We start from the raw sequence: 24,028 nt of genomic DNA on the forward strand, positions 1-24,028 counted from the left end.
CCGAACACCTGAATTTCCCTGTTGTTCCGTAATGGTCCTCAACGATAGGTTCCCCCTCCCCAAACCATGATCCGGACTGCCCCACACAGCATTACGTTTTTTTTCTTCCTGACACTGACCTATTGAGCAATGGCTCCCACCTCACCAGGAAAGGAGAGGCATGGCCGCTCATTACAGTTATAAAGTTTTCTGAAATTACAGCCTAGCATAGAAGAGAAAGATAAAAAATGTTCCCAGGCTTGTCCGCCCCTCGAAGGATATGCTCCTAGGTGTTAACACAAAAGGGGAGAGAATTGTACAAGGAACACGCATCCCTCAGCTTGTTGACGCTGCTCTTCTTGGCCTGCCTGTCTCCCCTTGTTAAGATTCTCTCATGAACCCGCCTTGGTCATATCCGTCACACCTGCAGGCAGTAGTTTTGTACGTGACAGGTGCTTTGTGGCCTTTTTTTTTTTTTTTAATAAATGAAGGTTTACATAATGAAATAAACTTAGCACAGAAAGCTTGCTTGGAGCAGGGAGTGGCATTCAGTAACAATCCTCAGCTAAGAACAAAAGGAAAAACAGAACAGATACATATAGATCTCGTTTCTTAAGCACCTACTGTGTTCACCACTGTGCTAAAGAAACCTCTTAGTATCTTTGTTTCAGGTTCATTAAGCTAGCTTATTTAGATGCAGTTGACTTCACTAGTGTCTTACAACTGGTGAAATACCATTTCTTGCGTGTGGTGAGGACCAATATCTTGAATCTTAGATGTCCATCTGTGTCTTCATAGCAGAATGGGCAAGGGAGCTCTCTGGGGTCTCTTATAAGGTGCTAATCTCATTCATGAAGGCTGCAGCCTCATGACCTAATCACCTCCCATAGGCCCCACCCTCTAATACCATCTCATCAGACTTTAGGATGTCAACAAATGAAATATGGAGGGACACAAACATTCATTCTATAGCAGTGAAAGAAAATAAGACATCAAGATTCCATTTTCAGTCTATTAGGTTGTTTAAAAAAGGGGGCAGTGGTATCTAGCGTTAACAATAGTGTAAACATACAGACCATATCATACTCTGATGAGAGGAAGAAAGGGTAAAGGCTTTGCAGTAGTCCTTCTGGCACAAATTTTAACATTTAAATTATCTTCTCCCCTTTTTGGTCACATTCCTAGAGAATCACACAAGACATATATAGATGCATGGATCGGATAGTTACTGGAGCCTAGATGGTGGTAGGAAAACTTGGGAAGGGAATAGCTAAATCCCATGCACACTGGGATATACCTGTGCAGTGGATTTCTAAAATGAAGAGGAAGTGGAATTAAAATCCACTTAACCAAGTCAACTTGTAAATTATTAGACATACAGATACAATATGATCTTCAAAACAGATATTTTTATGAGAGTAAAGCAAGATGGAAAATTGCAATACTGTAGGTTGTTACAGAAAGATGTCTGGAGGCTGCTTTCCTAATTGATGACTCTGATGGAGGGATCTAGTTTCTGCTGCTGCTAAGTCGCTTCAGTCATGTCCAGTTCTGTGTGACCCCATAGACGGCAGCCCACCAGGCTCCCCCGTCCCTGGAATTCTCCAGGCAAGAACACTGGAGTGGGTTGCCATTTCCTTCTCCAATGCATGAAAGTGAAAAGGGAAAGTGAAGTCGCTCAGTCATGTCCGACTCTTAGCGACCCCATGGACTGCAGCCCACCAGGCTCCTCCGTCCATGGGATTCTCCAGTACTGGAAGTCCTGGAGTGGGTGCCATTGCCTTCTCCAATCTAGTTTCTAAGGGCAATGCAAAGGTGAAGGAACGTTTTTAATCTTAATATTTGTTTTTTTCTACCAGGACTATGTAACTGATACTTGTGGAACTTTTAATTTATAAAAGTGAAAGTAGGAGACATTTTTTAAAGTACCACTTGATGATCACATGTTAATATCTCTCACTGCTGTTCTCTGTTTTAATTGTTGTACTGTTGTTACTACACAGGAGCATGTCCTTGTACTTCAGAACTTCACACTAGGATATTTGGGGGTAATGAAGAATTGTATCTGCAACTTATTCTCAAAGTTCATGATTATTAGCAAATGTAAAATTGGGGTGAACGGGCATATACAGCTATGTGTTCTACTTCTGCAACTTTTAAGTAAATTTGAAATTTTTAAAATAAGAAGTAAAAAGTAGGGGCTCATATAATAACATAGGCAGTTGTACCCCTTGAATTTTTTTTTATTAACAATATATTAGTTGACTTGTTCAACAGATATATTCTGCTTTCCCACTCTGTGCCTTACCTTATAATATGCGATAAAGAAAAAAAATAAAGGTGCAGCTCACTGCCTAGTCTATTAATAATACCTGGACAAATGGTTGCTCAAGAAAACTATAAATTCATTTTTGGGTCACCTAGGAAGTCTATTAACATTTAAAAGTAAAAGTAAAACCATATGCAGAAGTATACAGTGAAAAGTAAACATTCTCTTACCTATCCTTCCACTTCTACTTTCCAAAAGAACTACTGTTGAAAATATTTTTGTGTGATTTGAGCCAGAAATTTTCTAGAAATAAGACACATATATTTTTAGACTGACAAAATATTTTTTTCACCTCTTTTTTTGTAGCCAGATGGGATTCTATATTATACTGTTTTGTACTTTCTTTCCTTTCAGTCTATCTTGAATCTCTTTCATTGTTAATACATATAACTCTGCCTCCTTTTCAATGGCTGCACAGTATTCTCTTGTGGGCATGAATCATAAGTTCTCTACTGATGGGCATTCAAGTTTCCCATTTTTGACACAGATATGTAACCAAGCATATCTGATGGATAAATTCATAGAAGTGAAATTTTGTCTTGAAAATGTTGATGCAGCCAACCTGTCCTCCAAAAGTTTGCATCGGTTTTCACAGTCTTTCAGTGTGCATTAGTGCCTGTTTCTCTACATTGTAATCAACACAAGGCATTATCAGACTTACTAATCTTTACCAAGCTGCTAGATACAACATGTCATTTTCATCTTTTTAATTATGACTAAGGTTATACATCTTTTCAGATATAATTAACGTTTAGTGTAGTTTTTGCTTACTTGTTTTCTCTATTTTTCCATTCTTCTGTATAAATGATTACTTACCTTCTCTATTTTGATTGGATGTTTGGGTGATTTTTTAAAACCTTTTTATTATGGAAAAGTTTAAGCATATACAAAAGAATATAGGCACATGAAGAGATACTCAACATTGCTAATTATTACAGAAATGCAGATCAAAACTACACTAAGGTATCACCTCACACTGATCAGAATGACAATCATGAAAAAAAATCTACAAATAATAAGTGCTGAGAAGGTGTGGATACAAGAGAATCCTCTATACAATGTTAATCAACCCTGAATACTCACTGGAAAGTCTGATGCTAAAGCTGAGGCTCTAGTACTTTTGGCCACCTGATGCAAAGAACTGACTCATTGAAAAGACCTTGATCCTGGGAAAGATAGAAGGCAAAAGGAAAAGGGGGCAGCAGAGGATGAGATGGTTGGATGGCATCACTGACTCAATGGACAAGAGTTTGAGCAAACTCCGGGTCATAGTGGAGGACAGGAGCCTGGTGTGCTGCAGTCTAAGAGGTCATAAAGAGTCAGATATGATTTAGTGAGTGGACAACAAACAAGATAAAAGAATGAAATAATGCCATTTGCAGCAACATGGGTGAACCTAGAGGTTATCATACTAAATGAAGTAAATCAGAAAAAGACAAATATCACATGATATCATTTATGTGTGGAATCGAAATGCAAATATAGTCAACAGGACCCTACTTATAGTACAGGAACTATGTTCAATATATTCAGTATTTTATAATCTATAATAGGAAAGAATCTGAAAATGTTTATATATAGATTTATAACCAAATCTTGCTGTGCAAGGAGAAACTTACACAACATTGTAAACCAGCTGTAACTCAGTTAAAAAAAATTAAGAACTAAGGATAATTACCCTGTGAACTCATCTTTCAGTTTTGGCAGTTATCAGCTCTTGACCAATCCTGTTTCTTCATTATCCTCAGCTCCTCCCTACCACCTACTCCACTGTTTTATTTTGAAGTACCCCAGGCATCATAACATATCCATAAATATTTGCATGTATATCTCTAAAAACTAAGTACTATTTTCAGAAAAGTAACCACTGTGGCATTACCACTTTTGAGAAATCTGGATGCAGGTCAGAAGCAACAATTAGAACTGGACATGGAACAACAGACTGGTTCCAAATAGGAAGAGGAGTACGTCAATCCTGTATATTGTCACCCTGCTTATTTAACTTCTATGCAGAGTACATCATGAGAAACGCTGGACTGGAAGAAACACAAGCTGGAATCAAGATTGCCGGGAGAAAATCAATAACCTCAAATATGCAGATGACACCACTCTTATGGCAGAAAATGAAGAGGAACTAAAAAGCCTCTTGATGAAAGTCAAAGTGGAGAGTGAAAAGTTGGCTTAAAGCTCAACATTCAGAAAACGAAGATCATGGCATCCGGTCCCATCACTTTATGGGAAATAGATGGGGAAACAGTGGAAACAGTGTCAGACTTTATTTTTTTGGGCTCCAAAATCACTGTAGATGGTGACTGCAGCCATGAAATTAAAAGACGCTTACTCCTTGGAAGGGAAGTTATGACCAACCTAGATAGCATATTCAAAAGCAGAGACATTACTTTGCCAACAAAGGTCCGTCTAGTCAAGGCTATGGTTTTTCCTGTGGTCATGTATGGATGTGAGAGTTGGACTGTGAAGAAGGCTGAGTGCCGAATAATTGATGCTTTTGAACTGTGGTGTTGGAGAAGACTCTTGAGAGTCCCTTGGACTGCAAGGAGATCCAACCAGTCCATTCTGAAGGAGATGAGCCCTGGGATCTTTTTGAAGGAATGATGCTAAAGCTCAAACTCCAGTACTTTGGCCACCTCATGCAAAGAGTTGACTCATTGGAAAAGACTCTGATGCTGGGAGGGGATTGGGGGCAGGAGGAGAAGGGGATGACAGAAAATGAGATGGCTGGATGGCATCACTGACTCGATGGACGTGAGTCTGAGTGAACTCCGGGAGTTGGTGATGGACAGGGAGGCCTGGCGTGCTGCGATTCATGGGGTGGCAAAGAGTCGGACACGACTGAGAGACTGAACTGAACTGAACTGGGGGACAATTTACGGCCTCCCTCCAGAAAACCACGCAGAGTCCTTGGGTAAACCGCCAACCTCTCAACATGTGCAGAGACTCTGCTCCCCACCACCAGGTTCAGGTGCCCTCCTCGCAAGGTGGGTGACGCCACTTGGGACAGTCCCTCGTGAGACCTCTGTCATTAGCAGGTCGCCGGCTCCTCAACTAGCCAATCGCCAGCCTGGAAGACCCGTGCGCGCCCCACACCTGCTCTGCACGGAATCTGTTCCGGGTGGACTCAAGCGTGCGCACCGGAGCTTGCCCAACCGCCACCCTAGCTGCCGCCTGGAAGAAGGGTACGGCGCAGAGGTGCACTGCGCAGGCGTGCTGAGGACGCCCCGCCCCTGGCGCGGGTTCCGTCCAATCCCAGAGGAGGCGCTCAGCCGGTGAACTGAGAGGACATGGCTGGGCGGCCGGGATCGTCGAATGCTGAAGCGGCGGGAGCCGTGGGCCCGACTGACGAGGCCAGAGGTAGAGCTGGGCCTGGCGGCGGCCCCCAACCGCGGCTGTTGAAGGCTGGGCGGGCAGGGAGCGCACGCAGACGCCGCTTCCTCAGAGTCGGGGCGGGCGTGAGGAAAAAATGACCTTCAGCCCCATGGGAAGGATCTTGGCGGCTCTGCCTGGTGCCGCGAGGAATCACCCACAGGCCCGTGTCCCACGTTCACTCACTTCCTTTGGCCTCGTTTGGCGCCATCTGCTTTGCTTAAGTACGTTAAAGTAGGCAGAGGGCATCCTTTCAGTCTGATCCTGAGCGTCTCCACGGGCATCTCCTGCGACAGAAAGGGACTTGTTCTCGGGGCTGTGTCACCTGAGGGAAGGAGCCCGTCCCATATCTCATCTCAGCACCGAACACCTGAATTTCCCTGTTGTTCCGTAATGGTCCTCAACGATAGGTTCCCCCTCCCCAAACCATGATCCGGACTGCCCCACACAGCATTACGTTTTTTTTCTTCCTGACACTGACCTATTGAGCAATGGCTCCCACCTCACCAGGAAAGGAGAGGCATGGCCGCTCATTACAGTTATAAAGTTTTCTGAAATTACAGCCTAGCATAGAAGAGAAAGATAAAAATGTTCCCAGGCTTGTCCGCCTCAAGGATATGCTCCTAGGTGTTAACACAAAGGGGAGAGAATTGTACAAGGAACACGCATCCTCAGCTTGTTGACGCTGCTCTTCTTGGCCTGCCTGTCTCCCCTTGTTAAGATTCTCTCATGAACCCGCCTTTGGTCATATCCGTCACACCTGCAGGCAGTAGTTTTGTACGTGACAGGTGCTTTGTGGCCTTTTTTTTTTTTTTTTTTTTAATAAATGAAGGTTTACATAATGAAATAAACTTAGCACAGAAAGCTTGCTTGGAGCAGGAGTGGCATTCAGTAACAATCCTCAGCTAAGAACAAAAGGAAAAAAGAGAACAGATACATATAGATCTCGTTTCTTAAGCACCTACTGTGTTCACCACTGTGCTAAAAGAAACCTCTTAGTATCTTTGTTTCAGGTTCATTAAGCTAGCTTATTTAGATGCAGTTGACTTCACTAGTGTCTTACAACTGGTGAAATACCATTTCTTGCGTGTGGTGAGGACCAATATCTTGAATCTTAGATGTCCATCTGTGTCTTCATAGCAGAATGGGCAAGGGAGCTCTCTGGGGTCTCTTATAAGGTGCTAATCTCATTCATGAAGGCTGCAGCCTCATGACCTAATCACCTCCCATAGGCCCCACCCTCTAATACCATCTCATCAGACTTTAGGATGTCAACAAATGAAATATGGAGGGACACAAACATTCATTCTATAGCAGTGAAAGAAAATAAGACATCAAGATTCCATTTTCAGTCTATTAGGTTGTTTAAAAGGGGGCAGTGGTATCTAGCGTTAACAATAGTGTAAACATACAGACCATATCATACTCTGATGAGAGGAAGAAAGGGTAAAGGCTTTGCAGTAGTCCTTCTGGCACAAATTTTAACATTTAAATTATCTTCTCCCCTTTTTGGTCACATTCCTAGAGAATCACACAAGACATATATAGATGCATGGATCGGATAGTTACTGGAGCCTAGATGGTGGTAGGAAAACTTGGGAAGGGAATAGCTAAATCCCATGCACACTGGGATATACCTGTGCAGTGGATTTCTAAAATGAAGAGGAAGTGGAATTAAAATCCACTTAACCAAGTCAACTTGTAAATTATTAGACATACAGATACAATATGATCTTCAAAACAGATATTTTTATGAGAGTAAAGCAAGATGGAAAAATTGCAATACTGTGTAGGTTGCACAGAAAGATGTCTGGAGGCTGCTTTCCTAATTGATGACTCTGATGGAGGGATCTAGTTTCTGCTGCTGCTAAGTCGCTTCAGTCATGTCCAGTTCTGTGTGACCCCATAGACGGCAGCCCACCAGGCTCCCCCGTCCCTGGAATTCTCCAGGCAAGAACACTGGAGTGGGTTGCCATTTCCTTCTCCAATGCATGAAAGTGAAAAGGGAAAGTGAAGTCGCTCAGTCATGTCCGACTCTTAGCGACCCCATGGACTGCAGCCCACCAGGCTCCTCCGTCCATGGGATTCTCCAGTACTGGAAGTCCTGGAGTGGGTGCCATTGCCTTCTCCAATCTAGTTTCTAAGGGCAATGCAAAGGTGAAGGAACGTTTTTAATCTTAATATTTGTTTTTTTCTACCAGGACTATGTAACTGATACTTGTGGAACTTTTAATTTATAAAAGTGAAAGTAGGAGACATTTTTAAAGTACCACTTGATGATCACATGTTAATATCTCTCACTGCTGTTCTCTGTTTTAATTGTTGTACTGTTGTTACTACACAGGAGCATGTCCTTGTACTTCAGAACTTCACACTAGGATATTTGGGGGTAATGAAGAATTGTATCTGCAACTTATTCTCAAAGTTCATGATTATTAGCAAATGTAAAATTGGGGTGAACGGCATATACAGCTATGTGTTCTACTTCTGCAACTTTTAAGTAAATTTGAAATTTTTTAAAATAAGAAGTAAAAAGTAGGGGCTCATATAATAACATAGGCAGTTGTACCCTTGAATTTTTTTTATTAACAATATATTAGTTGACTTGTTCAACAGATATATTCTGCTTTCCCACTCTGTGCCTTACCTTATAATATGCGATAAAGAAAAAAAAATAAAGGTGCAGCTCACTGCCTAGTCTATTAATAATACCTGGACAAATGGTTGCTCAAGAAAACTATAAATTCATTTTTGGGTCACCTAGGGAAGTCTATTAACATTTAAAAGTAAAAGTAAAACCATATGCAGAAGTATACAGTGAAAAGTAAACATTCTCTTACCTATCCTTCCACTTCTACTTTCCAAAAGAACTACTGTTGAAAATATTTTTGTGTGATTTGAGCCAGAAATTTTCTAGAAATAAGACACATATATTTTTAGACTGACAAAATATTTTTTTCACCTCTTTTTGTAGCCAGATGGGATTCTATATTATACTGTTTTGTACTTTCTTTCCTTTCAGTCTATCTTGAATCTCTTTCATTGTTAATACATATAACTCTGCCTCCTTTTCAATGGCTGCACAGTATTCTCTTGTGGGCATGAATCATAAGTTCTCTACTGATGGGCATTCAAGTTTCCCATTTTTGACACAGATATGTAACCAAGCATATCTGATGGATAAATTCATAGAAGTGAAATTTTGTCTTGAAAATGTTGATGCAGCCAACCTGTCCTCCAAAAGTTTGCATCGGTTTTCACAGTCTTTCAGTGTGCATTAGTGCCTGTTTCTCTACATTGTAATCAACACAAGGCATTATCAGACTTACTAATCTTTACCAAGCTGCTAGATACAACATGTCATTTTCATCTTTTTAATTATGACTAAGGTTATACATCTTTTCAGATATAATTAACGTTTAGTGTAGTTTTTGCTTACTTGTTTTCTCTATTTTTCCATTCTTCTGTATAAATGATTACTTACCTTCTCTATTTTGATTGGATGTTTGGGTGATTTTTTAAAACCTTTTTATTATGGAAAAGTTTAAGCATATACAAAAGAATATAGGCACATGAAGAGATACTCAACATTGCTAATTATTACAGAAATGCAGATCAAAACTACACTAAGGTATCACCTCACACTGATCAGAATGACAATCATGAAAAAAAATCTACAAATAATAAGTGCTGGAGAAGGTGTGGATACAAGAGAATCCTCCTATACAATGTTAATCAACCCTGAATACTCACTGGAAAGTCTGATGCTAAAGCTGAGGCTCTAGTACTTTGGCCACCTGATGCAAAGAACTGACTCATTGAAAAAGACCTTGATCCTGGGAAAGATAGAAGGCAAAAGGAAAAGGGGGCAGCAGAGGATGAGATGGTTGGATGGCATCACTGACTCAATGGACAAGAGTTTGAGCAAACTCCGGGTCATAGTGGAGGACAGGAGCCTGGTGTGCTGCAGTCTAAGAGGTCATAAAGAGTCAGATATGATTTAGTGAGTGGACAACAAACAAGATAAAAAGAATGAAATAATGCCATTTGCAGCAACATGGGTGAACCTAGAGGTTATCATACTAAATGAAGTAAATCAGAAAAAGACAAATATCACATGATATCATTTATGTGTGGAATCGAAATGCAAATATAGTCAACAGGACCCTACTTATAGTACAGGAACTATGTTCAATATATTCAGTATTTTATAATCTATAATAGGAAAGAATCTGAAAATGTTTATATATAGATTTATAACCAAATCTTGCTGTGCAAGGAGAAACTTACACAACATTGTAAACCAGCTGTAACTCAGTTAAAAAAAAATTAAGAACTAAGGATAATTACCCTGTGAACTCATCTTTCAGTTTTGGCAGTTATCAGCTCTTGACCAATCCTGTTTCTTCATTATCCTCAGCTCCTCCCTACCACCTACTCCACTGTTTTATTTTGAAGTACCCCAGGCATCATAACATATCCATAAATATTTGCATGTATATCTCTAAAAACTAAGTACTATTTTCAGAAAAGTAACCACTGTGGCATTACCACTTCTGAATGTGTGTGTTAGTCGCTTAGTTGTGTCCAACTCCTTGTGACCCCATGAACTGTAGCCCACCGGGCTCCTCTGTCCGTCAAATTCTCCAAGCAAGAATACTGAAATGGGTAGCCATTCCCTTCTCCAGGGAGTCTTCCTGACCCAGGGATTGAACCTGGGTCTCCTGCATTGCAGGCATATTCTTTACCATCAGAGCCACCAGGGAAGCCCCACATCTGAAGAACAGCTACAATAATTCCTTTGTTTCAAGTATCTGTAATCAGTTTTCAAATTTCCCTGATTGTGTCATCAATATTTTAAAAAGTGTATTGGATTGAATCAAAATCCAAACATTGTCCATTTATTGAGATTGGTTGATACATTTCTTTAATCTCTTTTTGTCTGTAAGGGTCTTCCTGTCTCCTTTTTCCCCTAAAATCTTTTTAAATTAAAGAAACTGAGTTCTTTTTCCTGTGAAGTTTCCCAGTGTGGATGTTGCTAATTGCATGCACATATGCCGCTTAAATGGTCCTCTGTCCCTGTATATCCTCTAAATTGGTTATTTAGATTGATAGGCGTAACAAGTGTTAGCATTATTTTCTGACAAGAATCCTCCATTGTATTTTTACATCGAATAGCTCATGATGTCCAGTTATTTTTATTGTCATGTTAATAGCACTAATAATAATTGTCTGGATCTACTAATTTATTAAGGATTAAAACTAAATGCCTGTATTGATTATAAGCAAGTTAATATGAAACACATCTATTTCTGCTTTATTGACTATGCCAAAGCCTTTGACTGTGTGGATTGCCAAAAACTGTGGAAAATTCTGAAATATCAGACCATCTGACCTGCCTCTTGAGAAACCTATATGCAGGTCAGGAAGCAACAGTTAGAACTGGACATGGAACAACAGACTGGTTCCAAATAGGAAAAGGAGTACATCAAGGATGTATATTGTCACCCTGCTTATTTAACTTATATGCAGAGTACATCATGAGAAATGCTGGGCTGGAGGAAGCACAAGCTGGAATCAAGATTCCAGGAGAAATATCAAGAACCTCAGATATGCAGATGACACCACCCTTAAGGCAGAAAGTGAAGAAGAACTAAAGAGCCTCTTGATGAAAGTGAAAGAGGAGAGTGAAAAAGTTGGCTTAAAGCTCAACATTCTGAAAACTAAGATCATAGCATCCAGTCCTGTCACTTCATGACAAATAGATGGGGAAACGGTGGAAATAGTGGCTGACTATTTTTCTGGGCTCCAAAATCACTGCAGATGGTGATTGCAGCCATGAAATTAAAAGATGCTTACTCATTGGAAGGAAAGTTATGGCCAACCTAGACAGCCTATTAAAAAGCAGAGACATTACTTTGTCAACAAAGCTCCGTCTAGTCAAGGCTATGGTTTTTCCAGTAGTCATGTATGAGTGTGAGAGTTGGACTATAAAGAAAGCTGAGTGCCAAAGAATTGATGCTTTTGAACTATGGTGTTGGAAAAGAGTCTTCAGAGTCCCTTGCAATGCAAGGAGATCCGACCAGTCCATCCTAAAGGAGATGAGTCCTGGGTGTTCATTGGAAGGACTGATGTTGAAGCTGAAACTCCAATACTTTGGCCACCTGATGCAAAGAGCTGACGCATTTGAAAAGATCCTGATGCTGGGAAAGATTGAGGGCAGGAGGAGAAGGGGATGACAGAGGATGAGATGGTTGGATGGCATCACCGACTCAACAGACATGGGTTTGGGTGGACTCCAGGAGTTGGTGATGGACAGGGAGGCCTGGTGTGCTGTGGTTCATGGGGTCACAAAGAGTCAGACACGACTGAGTGACTGAACTGAACTGAATATGAAACATATATATAGGAAAGCTATTTGTGTTTATATGTTTAAAGATACATCATTAAAATTTCTCACTATTCCTTCTGAGATTTCTTTGGGTAATATTCTCTATAAATCTATAGTTTATTATGTCACCTACCAGTTACAGTGACTTCTAACTCCTTGTTTCCAATTTTTAATACTACTTCTTCTTTTCTGTTTTTACATCCTGAGCTTTGACCAAGCCTTGAACAGTATCAACAGTAAGAGTGTACCCTTTCTCTTGCTCTGAGTCTTATGAAGGGGAAATCTATGGTGTCAATCACCCTTTAGGAAAAGATGACTATGAAGGAGTCTCTCTGATTCATCTCTTTTGCAGTGTCTCCCTCAGGTCAAGGAGCAGAGGCACCACTCTGGCTGGAGACCTGCCCTCAGCCCACCTCAGTCCCAGCCCAATTTATCAGGCCCTTCCTTAGGCTTCTCATTATTACATACTAAAATGTTTGGTTTTGTCTCCACAGGGCAGGCCAAGTCTTCACAGAAAATTGAAGACTTGATGGAAATGGTGAAGAAGTTGCAGAAAGGTCACGTGTCTCCTCTATAACTGAGGCTCAGCCCGAGGTTTGGAGTCAGGCAGAAGTGGAATCAATTCTAAGCCACCTGATTCACCACCTTGGGAAATTAACTCATTTGTTCTCTTAGTTTCAAAAGTTAATTTTTTGAAGTAAAAATATGACTCCATGATTCAAAATTTAAGTATTAGGGGATAAAATGCAAAACATTTTCCCACAACACAGTTTCAATCCCCTTACTGGCCATCCATTTGGCTCCCCCTATACTCTACTGAATTTCCAGGATTTTGTCTTTACCTTCCTTCCATCCACCTCAACTCTGCTCTCTTCTTGCTACCAGGCACCGTCCGCCCATGTTCCTATCTCGAGTAGGCCTTTGCACTGACTGTCTCCCACCCCCACCCAGGGAACTGCAAGGCTTGCCCTCCTCACTTGATTTGGGGCCCTCAAGAGGTCTTGCCATATCTGAAGGAGCACTTCCCACTCCTTCACTTTTTAATCTGTGGTTCCTCTATTTCTCTTGAAGTTACCACAACCTGACTCGGTATCTCTATGTGCTGCTGCCTCCCCTCCCCAGAATGTGAGCCTTGGAGGGCATCCACCTTCCTCTGCCTGCCCTGTCATTTTCACTCAACCTCCTTTTCTCCCTGCAGTGGGAAGCCTAGAGCCCAGGGTTGAGGTCCTGATTAACCGGATTAATGAGGTTCAGCAAGGTGAGCTCAGGACCTTGGCTTGTCTGCCAGGAGTGGTTACATGATTTGCAGAGCCCCTTATTCAGAATTACTTAGTGTTTTGAAACAAGGGAGCATTAAACCAAACATGGATTGGTCCATCCAAAGACAGGAGCTGCAGTCACATGTTTAGTAACCTGGCCCTGCTGTCAGCTGAGCCCAAGAAGGGCTTTGGCTCCGGGAGACTTGTTTCCTGCTCTGTAAAATCCTCTAGGGGCCCCTCTAGGTTTACTTGAAGACAAGTGTGAAATGTTTGCAAGGACAGACACTTACATGATGTCCTATGGTTTGGCACAGCAAAAAAGAAAGCTAGTGAGGAGCTGGGAGACGCCCGGACTGTCTGGGAGACCCTGCAGAAAGAACTGGACTCATGTAAGCCTGGGGGGGATCACCCAGAGGTCCCCAAAATGTCACACATCCTTGAACCCAATATTACAGACAGTCAGCATCATTTCTGTGGCCAAGCACTCCTGCACCCTCCCCAACTTCAGGGCCTACCAATCTCCCCCATCCCACTCTATTTTGGGGAGCGTTCCTGAAACACCGCCAAGCATACTCCCACATCAGGACCTTTGCTAGGCAGATCCCCCATATAATACAGATTCCTATTGCCTGAAGACATCATTCAGCTCTCAGCTCAAATGCCCCTTTCTCAGAGAGGCTTTCCCCAATCTCCCCACTCAGAGTCAGCACACGGCCCCCACCTAGTCACATGCCCCTTACTGCTTGATGTGTTTCTTCACAGCCTTTACCCAACTTGTTGTGAAGTGTTTTTCTCTTCCCTCCATGTAGCTGCACTGGCATTCCACAGGGTCCTCTTAGCCACCCTTTATCAAGCACCCTTTGGTGCCCACAGGGAGCATGCACACAGGAGGGGAAGGGGACTTACCTCGAAGGGGGTCTACATTTGGGGTTGGGGCAGGGCTTGCCAAGCCCAGCCTCTCGGGTACAGTGGGTGGTTGGTGATGCCCAAACATGTTCCTCTGTTTTCCAGTGAGTGGAGAGAAAGTACGCCTGAAAGAGATCTTGAGCAAAAAACAAGGTAATTGCACCTACTTTATCTCCAGGTGTTTGCCTTTTCCACCCTTCAGAAACCCACTCTATAGCAGTGAAAGCCTTCTGAAGCCTGAATCACCTTGCCTCCCTCCTGTGGCTTCCAACAGAGTCCCATCAGCTCTTCAGGAGACCTCACATAATCTGGTGTTTTTACCCATGCCCAAACCTCAGCCATGATGGGCTCTCACAGGGTCCTAACTTCCTCTCCCTGCAGAGACCCTGAGGCTCCTCCGGCTCCACTGCCAGGATAAGGAGAATGAGGCACAGAGGTAAGAGCTTCCACCTAGCCCCTGTTGAGCGCTACCCCTTCATTCTGGGAAAAACAAACAAACAAAAAAAACTAAGGGAAATTGGCCTTAGACCCACAGCTCTCATCTTCTTCCTCTATAAAATAGGGAGACCGTGACTCCCAACAGTAGGTCGTAGTATTGATTACCATCTTATTCACTGAGATAATCATTCATTTGCTAGAATGTCAATTACATTCCTTCAGCTGGTTTTTATTCTGTGCTTTTTATAGTTTCATCTGTCCCTTCATTTAGGTATCATGCCAACCATCTGTCCACCAGCCTCTCTCCATTCACCCATTATCCTTCTATTCACCCATCTGTCTAGCTCCTGAATGCTTATATTGCTCATTTCATGACCAGAGACCTCCAAGCCCCTAGCATACCAACACTGAATATGTTTGAGGAATTCACATGAGATCAATATGTGTGTGCTTGTGTGTGTGACCACACCCACATTGATCTCCCTAATCTTCACAATGACATTCCAGAGGACATGTGTTCATACCACCCCAAAAGTTACAGAAAGAAACTCAATCTGGAAGGCTACAACAGATGTCAAGAGAAGGAAATGGGAGCTCCACCCCAGGCCCCTCCTAGGGAGAGATTATTCAGAAAGCATGGTGACTGCCTTGCTTCTTGCCAGGAAGCAAACCATGCTGCAGGAGTGCAAAGAGCGGATTTCTGCCCTGAACTCCCAGATTGAGCAAGAAAAGAACAAACAGAGGCAGCTGAGGTAAGGTCCGCCTCCCAAGGCACGGGGGGCTGGGTGGGTTGTAAGCGGGGAGGGGGTAATACTAGGAATGGGAATTAGAAGACCTGGCTGAGCTGAAGCTTGGAGGGTCAAGGAGGCAAAGGCGCTTGCAGCAGAGTGAAGAGCACAAGCAAGCTCCCTCACGTCTGTGCATAAAGACACCGGGGTGAACCAGGTTGGGACGGGTGTCCCAGGCCACAGCCCCTCATCCTGTGTGTTTGATTCCCAGGTTGGATTTCGAGGAGCAACTGGAGGACCTGATGGGCCAGTATAAGGACCTGTGGGAATTCCACGTGAGTCACTCAGAGCTACTCTCTCCACCCTGCACAGCTTCCCTGGCAGCACTAGGCCCAGAGCTGTGTCACCCCCAGGCCTCCCTCCTGTCGATGGCCACACCCAGCTCCTGAGCAAGCCCAGCAGCCATGTGTCAGAGCCGCACTGAGCCTAGCCCCTCAGCACCCTCACTGCCCCCAGGTGTTGCCGTCTGCACCGGCCCTGCCCACCCGCCTCTGGTGCCTCCCAGGGGCCTTAAGAGCTCAAGAGGAGCTCTGAAGAACTGAGGAGGGGCTATCCATTAAGGAGATTCATGGGTGTCTCTGGGGCCATCACAGTCACAGGGAAGACAGTGGGGAAATTAGCAGGCCACTATTTGCCACCTAGGGATCCCAAACAAGAAAATAGGCAGAGAGAGTGCAAGTCAGGATGGACAGACTCAGTGAGGTCACTGGAGGGAAGAGTAGGAGCTGCAGTGCTGAACTGATAACTGAGTCTCCAGAGAACAGGCTTGAGTTTTGGTGTTTGCAGGATGCCCTTGCAGAATTCCTGAACACTAGCTACTTTATGAGCTTCTCCTGCATAGCACCACAGGTATCTGGGGTAGAACAATTCCAGACAGAGGGAATGGCCAATGCAGAGGCCCTGAAGCTGAACTGTGCCTGGCATGCAGGAAGTGAGGCATATGAGTAAAGACCAGATCCAGATTGGCTTCTCTGAGGCACGTGGGAGAAAGCCAGGAGTTGCGGACAGGTCTCCTTTATTATCCATCAGAAACCAGAGCGGCTGGCCCTGGAGATCAGCACCCTGGACAGCGGCAAGGAGCAGTTGCTTAAGGAAGGTGAGGCCTGGAAGATGGGAATGCCCTGATCTGCCCTGCCCTGCCCTGCCCTGCCCTGCCCATCCGTTCCTTTCTGCTGCAGAGAAGCTGGTGGAGGCAAAGCTGGAGGATGTGAAGCATCGTCTGTGCTCGCAGTTTGGAGCCAAGGGCCACACAATCAATGAAGGGCTCTTCCTCCGCAGCCCGGAGGCAGCAGCTGTGGTGTAAGACATGGATCGGGAGGGGGGAGTGAGTGGAGGGGAAGAGCTGCCAGCACCCATGGCCCCACCCTCAGTCATCTGTTTGAGGAGGAGAACAGGAAAGCCCAGGAGCTGCTGGAGGCTGCTGCCCAGCGCCAGGAGCAGCTGCAACAGAAGTGTCAGCAGCTGCAGCAGAAGAGGCAGAGGTGGGCATGGAGCCCTTCCCCCGAGTCCCAAAGGAGAAGGTGGCTGAGGGAGTGTCTGCTCCCTTCTAGACTCTGTCTCTTGGTCCCTTTACAGTCCTACCCTTCTCCCTCCACATCCTCCTGCCCCACTCCCGACCTCTTTCTATCCAGGCTGAAGGAGGAGCTGGAAAAACTTGGGGTACAGGTCCTTGCCCAAGCCCAGAGCAAGCAAGAGGAGGAGGCTGGCCTAGGAGAAGCTGTGAGTCCTGGAATCCAGTGCAGGGAGCAGAGAGCTTGTGAGAGGAGCTGTGGGTGGGAATGGTCCTCAGGGAAGGGCATTTCCAATGGGACACATCCCAGGCAAAAGTGCAGAGGCTGGCAGTGGTAGGGTGAGGAGGGGTAGGACCCATGGAGGGTGTGGGCACAGGGATCTGATGAGACTCCTGCCTCAAACCCTGACCTCTCACAGGCCAATCCCAAGCCCCTTGGAGTCAGTGAGGAGAAAGACCAAGGGCCATCCACCAAGTAGCACATGATGCCCCGAGGCAAGGAGAACCCACCCTGCACTGGAGCTTATGACTTGGACTTCAGTAAATAAAGGCACTACTTCAATACAACTGCCTCATCTGACTCTGTGCTAGGCTCGGGGAGGAGGGGTATCCATCCCGGGACACCTGGCACCTGAGTCTGAATGAAAGCCTGGCCACACTCTGCTTCTTGTCTTCAGCCAGAAACCCACAGCAGACACTCAGTAAATGTTTCCCTAACCTCACAGTCCCCTGACTGCTCATCTCTAGCACTTGACATGTTGTTCTGGGTCCCCACGCAGAGGGATACAAGACTGAGACCATCTTACAATAGGCCCACAGGTTCTGCACACCCACCCTGTGATTGTCTTCCATTCCTTATTCAGGCCTGGACCACACAGAATCCCAGAAATATCAACAATGAGGGCCAAAGTGCTGGGGTCCTCAGCCAGTCAGTTCTGTGCCCACAGTACCCACTGATTAGCTGAGAAAACGAATTGTAATTGGACCTAAATGTAATTTGAGACATTACTTTGTCAACAAAGGTCCATCTAGTCAAGGCTATGGTTTTTCCAGTGGTCATGTATGGATGTGAGAGTTGGACTATAAAGAAAGCTGAGTGCCAAGGAATTGATGCTTTTGAACTGTGGTGTTGGAGAAAACTCTTCAGAGTCCCTTGGAATGCAAGGAGATCAAAGCAGTCCAGCCTAAAGGAGATGAGTCCTGGGTGTTCATTGGAAGGACTGATGCTGAAGCTGAAACTCCAGTACTTTGGCCACCTGATGCAAAGAGCTGACTCGTTTGAGAAGACCCTGATGCTGGGAAAGATTGAGGGAAGGAGGAGAAGGGGACAACAGAGGATGAGATGGTTGGATGGCCTCACCGACTCAACAGACATGGGTTTGGGTAGACTCCGGGAGTTGGTGATGGACAGGGAGGCCTGGCATGCTGCAGTTCATGGGGTCGCAAAGAGTCGGACACGAGTGAGCAACTGAACTGAACTGGGAACAAAATCTATACCTGAGACACTTGTTACAAGAACATAGTATGTTATCCTCAGTGTTCTTGGACTCAATCATTCTAGGAGTGTTGTGTGCTTATGGCATGTTTCAAATCCACAGGAATGCATCAACTCAAGGGCAATGATGGGAGTCAAAGTCTGTGCTCTTGAGTCAAAAGACAGTGAATTCATAGGTACAAGGAGATTCCATCTCTTGAAAGGCTTCCCCATCCAGGTAGGACATAAGGAGGTAGATAACCTCAACAATTCTCATTTCTGTATACATGACCAGTTACAGAAATGGATTTATATCTGTCTCTGTAACTTTCTACTGGAAGAAAGTGAAGAACTAAAGAGCCTCTTGATGAGAGTGAAAGAGGAGAGTGAAAAAGTTGGCTTAAAACATTAAAAAAAAAAAAAACACTAAGATCATGGTATTTGGTCCCATAACTTCGTGGCAAATAGAAGGGGGCAAAGTCAAAGCAGTGAGAGGTTTTATTTTCCAAGGCTCCAAAATCACTTCGGATGGTAACTGCAGCCATGATATTAAAAGATGTTTGCTCCTTGGAAGGAAGTTATGACAAACCTATACAGAGAATTAAAAAGCAGACATCACTGCTGACACAGGTCCGTATGGTCAAAGCTATGTTTTTCCTGTAGTTATGTATGGATGTGAGAGTTGGACCTAAAGAAGGCTGTTGTTCATTCACTTCCTATTCTGCGACACGATGGACTGCAGCACCACAGGCTTCTCTGTCCTTCACTATCTCCCACAGTTTGCTCAAACTCATGTCCACTGAGTTCATGATGACACCCAACTGTCTCGTCCTCTGTCACCCCCTTCTCCTCCTCCTTCTTCCAGCACCAGGTGGCCAAAGTATTGGAGCTTCAGGTTCAGCATCAGTCCTTCCAATGAATATTCAGGGTTGATTTCCTTTCAGATTGACTGGTTTGATCTCCTTTGCTGTCCAGGGGACTCTCAAGAGTCTTCTCCAGCACCACAATTTGAAAGCATCAATTCTTTGCAACTCAAAGGTCCATATAGTCAAAGCTATGGTTTTTCCAGTAGTCACATATGGATGTGAGGGTTGGACCATAAAGAAGGCTGAGTGCCAAAAACTTGATGCTCCTGATGCAAAGAGCTGACTCATTGGAAAAGACTCTGATGCTGGGCAGTGAAAGTGAAAGTCAGTCAGTCATGTCTCTCTGTGACCCCATGGACTATACAGTCTATGGAATTCTCTAGGTCAGAATACTAGAGTGGATAGCCTTTCCCTTCTCCAGGAGATCTTCCCAACACAGGGATCGAACCCAGGTCTCCCACACTGCAAGTGGATTCTTTACCAGCTGAGCCACAAAGGAAGCCCAAGAATACTGGAGTGGGTAGTGTATCCCTTCTCCAGTGGATCTTCCTGGCCCAGGAATTGAACCAGAGTCTCCTGCATTGGAGGCGGCTTTGTTACCAACTGAACTCTCAGGGAAAGATTAAGGCAAAAGGAGAAGGGGGCTACAGAGGATGACATGTTTAGATAGCATCACTGACTCAAGGGACATGAATTTGAGCAAACTCCAGAAGATAATGAAGGACAAGGGAGCCTGGCATGCTGCAGTTCATGGGGTCACAAAGAGTTGAATACAACATAGTGACTGAACAACAAAAACAAACTGGTCATGGAATCATAGCTGGTATTTATAACTTCCCTCACCTTCCACCACACATTCTGTATCCCTTTGCCTTCATTAAGCAACTCAGTTGTTTGTGCACTTTTACCTGGTGGAGTGACCCAAACCTTTATTCCTGAAAGATGTGGGGTGTTAGTACTCTTGCTGGGTTGAGTTGTTATAGTTTTTCACTGGCATTAATCACAGGACATGGTAGTACTGAAAGAAGCTCTAAGGTGTATCCTGCATGATAGCCTTGCTTTCTTTACTTCCAGTGTAGGGAAGTAGTCCAGTTTCCTCAAAGTAGTCAGGATCGATCACACCAGCCAGCACAGTAACTTCCTCCTTTGCCTGTTGATTCACAGGCATAAGAAGCCCAAAGTGGCTGAGCAGCAGTCTTTAACTTCCAGTTCAATGGAATCATCATTATATCTTCCAATAGAAGCATTCCTCCCTCTGGCACTAAGACCTCCGGGCCAGTGGAATATTTGGTTGTGGGAACAGGAAGCACAAGTCTCCAGCAGATCACTAGGGATAACAGTGAGTGTTACCGCTCCCATTTCACCCTGTGAGTTTTGGACCTTTGAATGCTGGCCACAGGAGACAACACCATAAATTAGACACTCATTCAGAACATACACAACCTTCTGGAGAACCCTGTCCCTGCCCTGCAGATCAGATCAGATCAGATCAGTCGCTCAGTCGTGTCCAACTCTTTGAGACCCCATGAATCGCAGCACGCCAGGCCTCCCTGTCCAACACCAACTCCCGGAGTTCACTCAGACTCATGTCCATTGAGTCAGTGATGCCATCCAGCCATCTCCGCCTCTGTCGCCCCCTTCTCCTCCTGCCCCCAATCCCTCCCAGCATCAGAGTCTTTTCCAATGAGTCAACTCTTCGCATGAGGTGGCCAAAGTACTGGAGTTTCAGCTTTAGCATCATTCCTTCCAAAAAAATCCCAGGGCTGATCTCCTTTAGAATGGACTGGTTGGATCTCCTTGCAGTCCAAGGGACTCTCAAGAGTCTTCTCCAACACCACAGTTCAAAAGCATCAATTCTTCACAGTCTAACTCTCACATCCATACATGACCACAGGAAAAACCATAGCCTTGACTAGATGAACCTTTGTTGGCAAAGTAATGTCTCTGCTTTTGAATATGCTATCTAGGTTGGTCATAACTTTCCTTCCAAGGAGTAAGCATCTTTTAATTTCATGGCTGCAGACACCATCTGCAGTGATTTTGGAGCCCAGAAAAATAAAGTCTGACACTGTTTCCACTGTTTCCCCATCTATTTCCCATAAAGTGATGGGACCGGATGCCATGATCTTCGTTTTCTGAATGTTGAGCTTTAAGCCAACTTTTTCACTCTCCACTTTGACTTTCATCAAGAGACTTTTTAGTTCCTCTTCACTTTCTGCCATAAGGGTGGTGTCATCTGCATATCTGAGGTTACTGATATTTCTCCCGGCAATCTTGATTCCAGCTTGTGTTTCTTCCAGTCCAATGTTTCTCATGATGTACTCTACATATCAGTTAAATAAACAGGGAGACAATATACAGCCTTGACGTACTCCTTTTCCTATTTGGGACCAGTCTGTGGTTCCATGTCCAGTTCTAACTGTTGCTTCCTGACCTGCATACACATTTCTCAAGAGGCAGGTCAGGTGGTCTAGTAGTCCCATCTCTTTCAGAATTTCCCACAGTTTATTGTGATCCACACAGTCAAAGGCTTTGGCATAGTCAATAAAGCAGAAATAGATGTTTTTCTGGAACTCTCTTGCTTTTTCCATGATCCAGTGGATGTTGGCAATTTGATCTCTGGTTCCTCTGCCTTTTCTAAAACCAGCTTGAACATTAGGAAGTTCACGGTTCACATATTGCTGAAGCCTGGCTTGGAGAATTTTGAGCATTACTTTACTAGCGTGTGAGATGACTGCAATTGTGCGGTCGTTTGAGCATTCTTTGGCATTGCCTTTCTTTGGGATTGGAATGAAAAGTGACCTTTTCCAGTCCTGTGGCCACTGCTGAGTTTTCCAAATTTGCTGGCATATTGAGTGCAGCACTTTCACAGCATCATCTTTCAGGATTTGGAATAGCTCAACTGGAATTCTATCACCTCCACTAGCTTTGCAAGGTACTACCAACTATCTGGCATTGTAACTGAGTCTCCAAAAGACCATTCCACCATTCGGTCAAGCCAGCTGCTTTGGGATGTTGGGGGCATGGTAAGACCAGTGAATTCCATCAGAGCTTGGCCTGCTGCAGAACTTTTTTGTTAAGGGAGCTTTTTGATCAGAATTAATGCTATGTGAAAGACCATGGTGCTGGATAGGAATTCTTAAGTTTGCAGAAGGCAGTTCTGGCCAAAGCACTGTGTGCAGGGAAGGTGAATCCATATCCAGATTTATCACTACTCTCATCCCATCTGGAGTTGCAGTCATTACTGACATTAACCAAGTCACGAAGTTCACTTCTCAGAATACACTGTGCTGGACTTTTTTAAAAGGCCTTCAATGGCACTTTTAGCTTCCTAATAGGTTTTTGATTGCTAGTTTAACTGAGAGACATAATGGCCTCCTCAGACAATTTTTCAAATTCCACTCCAGCAAATGGACCCCCTGTATGGGTCTCTATCTTGTCCCAGGTCTTAATCTCTTCATTTAAGTCCCCTTGTGAAACTGTACCCGTAACTTACAAGGTCCATATAGGAGAAACAAACTGACACACTCAGAACACCAGAGAGGGGCTTCCCTGGTGGTCCAGTGGCTAAAACTCCACATTCCCGAGGCAAGGGGCCAGCTTTGATCCCTGGTCGGGTAACTAGATGCCACGTACCACAACTAAGAGCACACATTCCACAACTAAAGAATCTACATGCTACAATGAAGACCCAGTGCAGCTAAATAAATATTGAGGGAAAAAAAAAAAAAAAACCCAGGGAAACTGCAGATAGGAAACAACTCGCTGAGGCACAGACGCATCGAGGGACTAGGGTGCATGACAGTGAACGTTAGATTGCACAGGCCAAAACCCCTCCAGTTATATACAAAATACAACAGATCTGTACATATGACACATGAAGAGGCAGAAGAGCAGGACAGCAGAGAACTCAATACGTCCACTGAAAGTTAAACTTACTTTCCACCAATCATTTCTGAGCTCCCTGCCCCTCTTTCTCCCTCCTTCCAAGATAAAAACACCAGTTTGCCTCCTATCTCCTTACTTGGGCACCCTATAATAAAGCTTTTTTCTTTCTGCAAAAGAATGTTGTCTCAGTATTTGGTCTTTTCTATTGTGTAGCAGGAAATGAGCCCACACGCTCAACTAAAAATTGACTCACATCTCCACGTACTCCAGGACCATTCTCATAGGCAGTGTGGACTACTAAATAGATAAATAGAAAACTCCACTTAGTAAGTGAAATTCACATTTGGAGATAATAAAATCAAAGCCATATCACATAAGGATAAAACCAGAAAACTTCTACTTGTTAGTGATACATGCTTAAGGATAATCAACGTCAAATAACAGAAGTCAGTCAAGTGAGTTGTACACCACTCTGTTGAATGTTGGTCTCCTTAATATTAGTCTGGGTTTTTTTTTTACTGGTTTGCAAACCAGAGTCCCAAACCTTCCAAGGAAGCCACTATTTAAACCAACATGGTGAATGCAGGCCCACCTTTTAAAAATAATTGCATTTATCTGGCTGCGCTGGGTCTTCATTGCTGCATGATTTTTTCTCTAGTAGCAGTGAGTGGGAACTACTTCCTGCTGTGCTGCATGAGCTTCTCATCGCAGTGGCGTCTCTTGCTGTGGAGCACGGGCTCTAGGGCACAAGGGCTTCAGCAGCTGCAGCTCCGAGGCTCCAGAGCACAGGCTCAGTACTTGTGGTGCACAGGCTTAGTT

General features: G+C 44.2%; 1 protein-coding gene across 1 annotated transcript; it reads left to right on the forward strand.

The window, feature by feature from the left end:
- Positions 1–5,607: 5,607 nt before the first annotated feature.
- On the forward strand, positions 5,608–17,460 carry SYCE1 (synaptonemal complex central element protein 1). The gene is made up of 13 exons (XM_005906893.2): positions 5,608–5,677; positions 12,575–12,637; positions 13,279–13,338; positions 13,654–13,728; positions 14,351–14,398; positions 14,627–14,681; positions 15,346–15,435; positions 15,683–15,746; positions 16,501–16,567; positions 16,650–16,770; positions 16,842–16,952; positions 17,103–17,190; positions 17,401–17,460. Exons 1-13 carry the CDS (start codon positions 5,608–5,610, stop codon positions 17,458–17,460), a joined length of 972 nt encoding a protein of 323 aa, XP_005906955.1.
- The last annotated feature ends 6,568 nt before the right edge of the window (positions 17,461–24,028 follow it).

The sequence above is a fragment of the Bos mutus genome, chromosome 26, assembly GCF_027580195.1.
Source record: "Bos mutus isolate GX-2022 chromosome 26, NWIPB_WYAK_1.1, whole genome shotgun sequence".
Classification (NCBI taxonomy): domain Eukaryota; kingdom Metazoa; phylum Chordata; class Mammalia; order Artiodactyla; family Bovidae; genus Bos; species Bos mutus.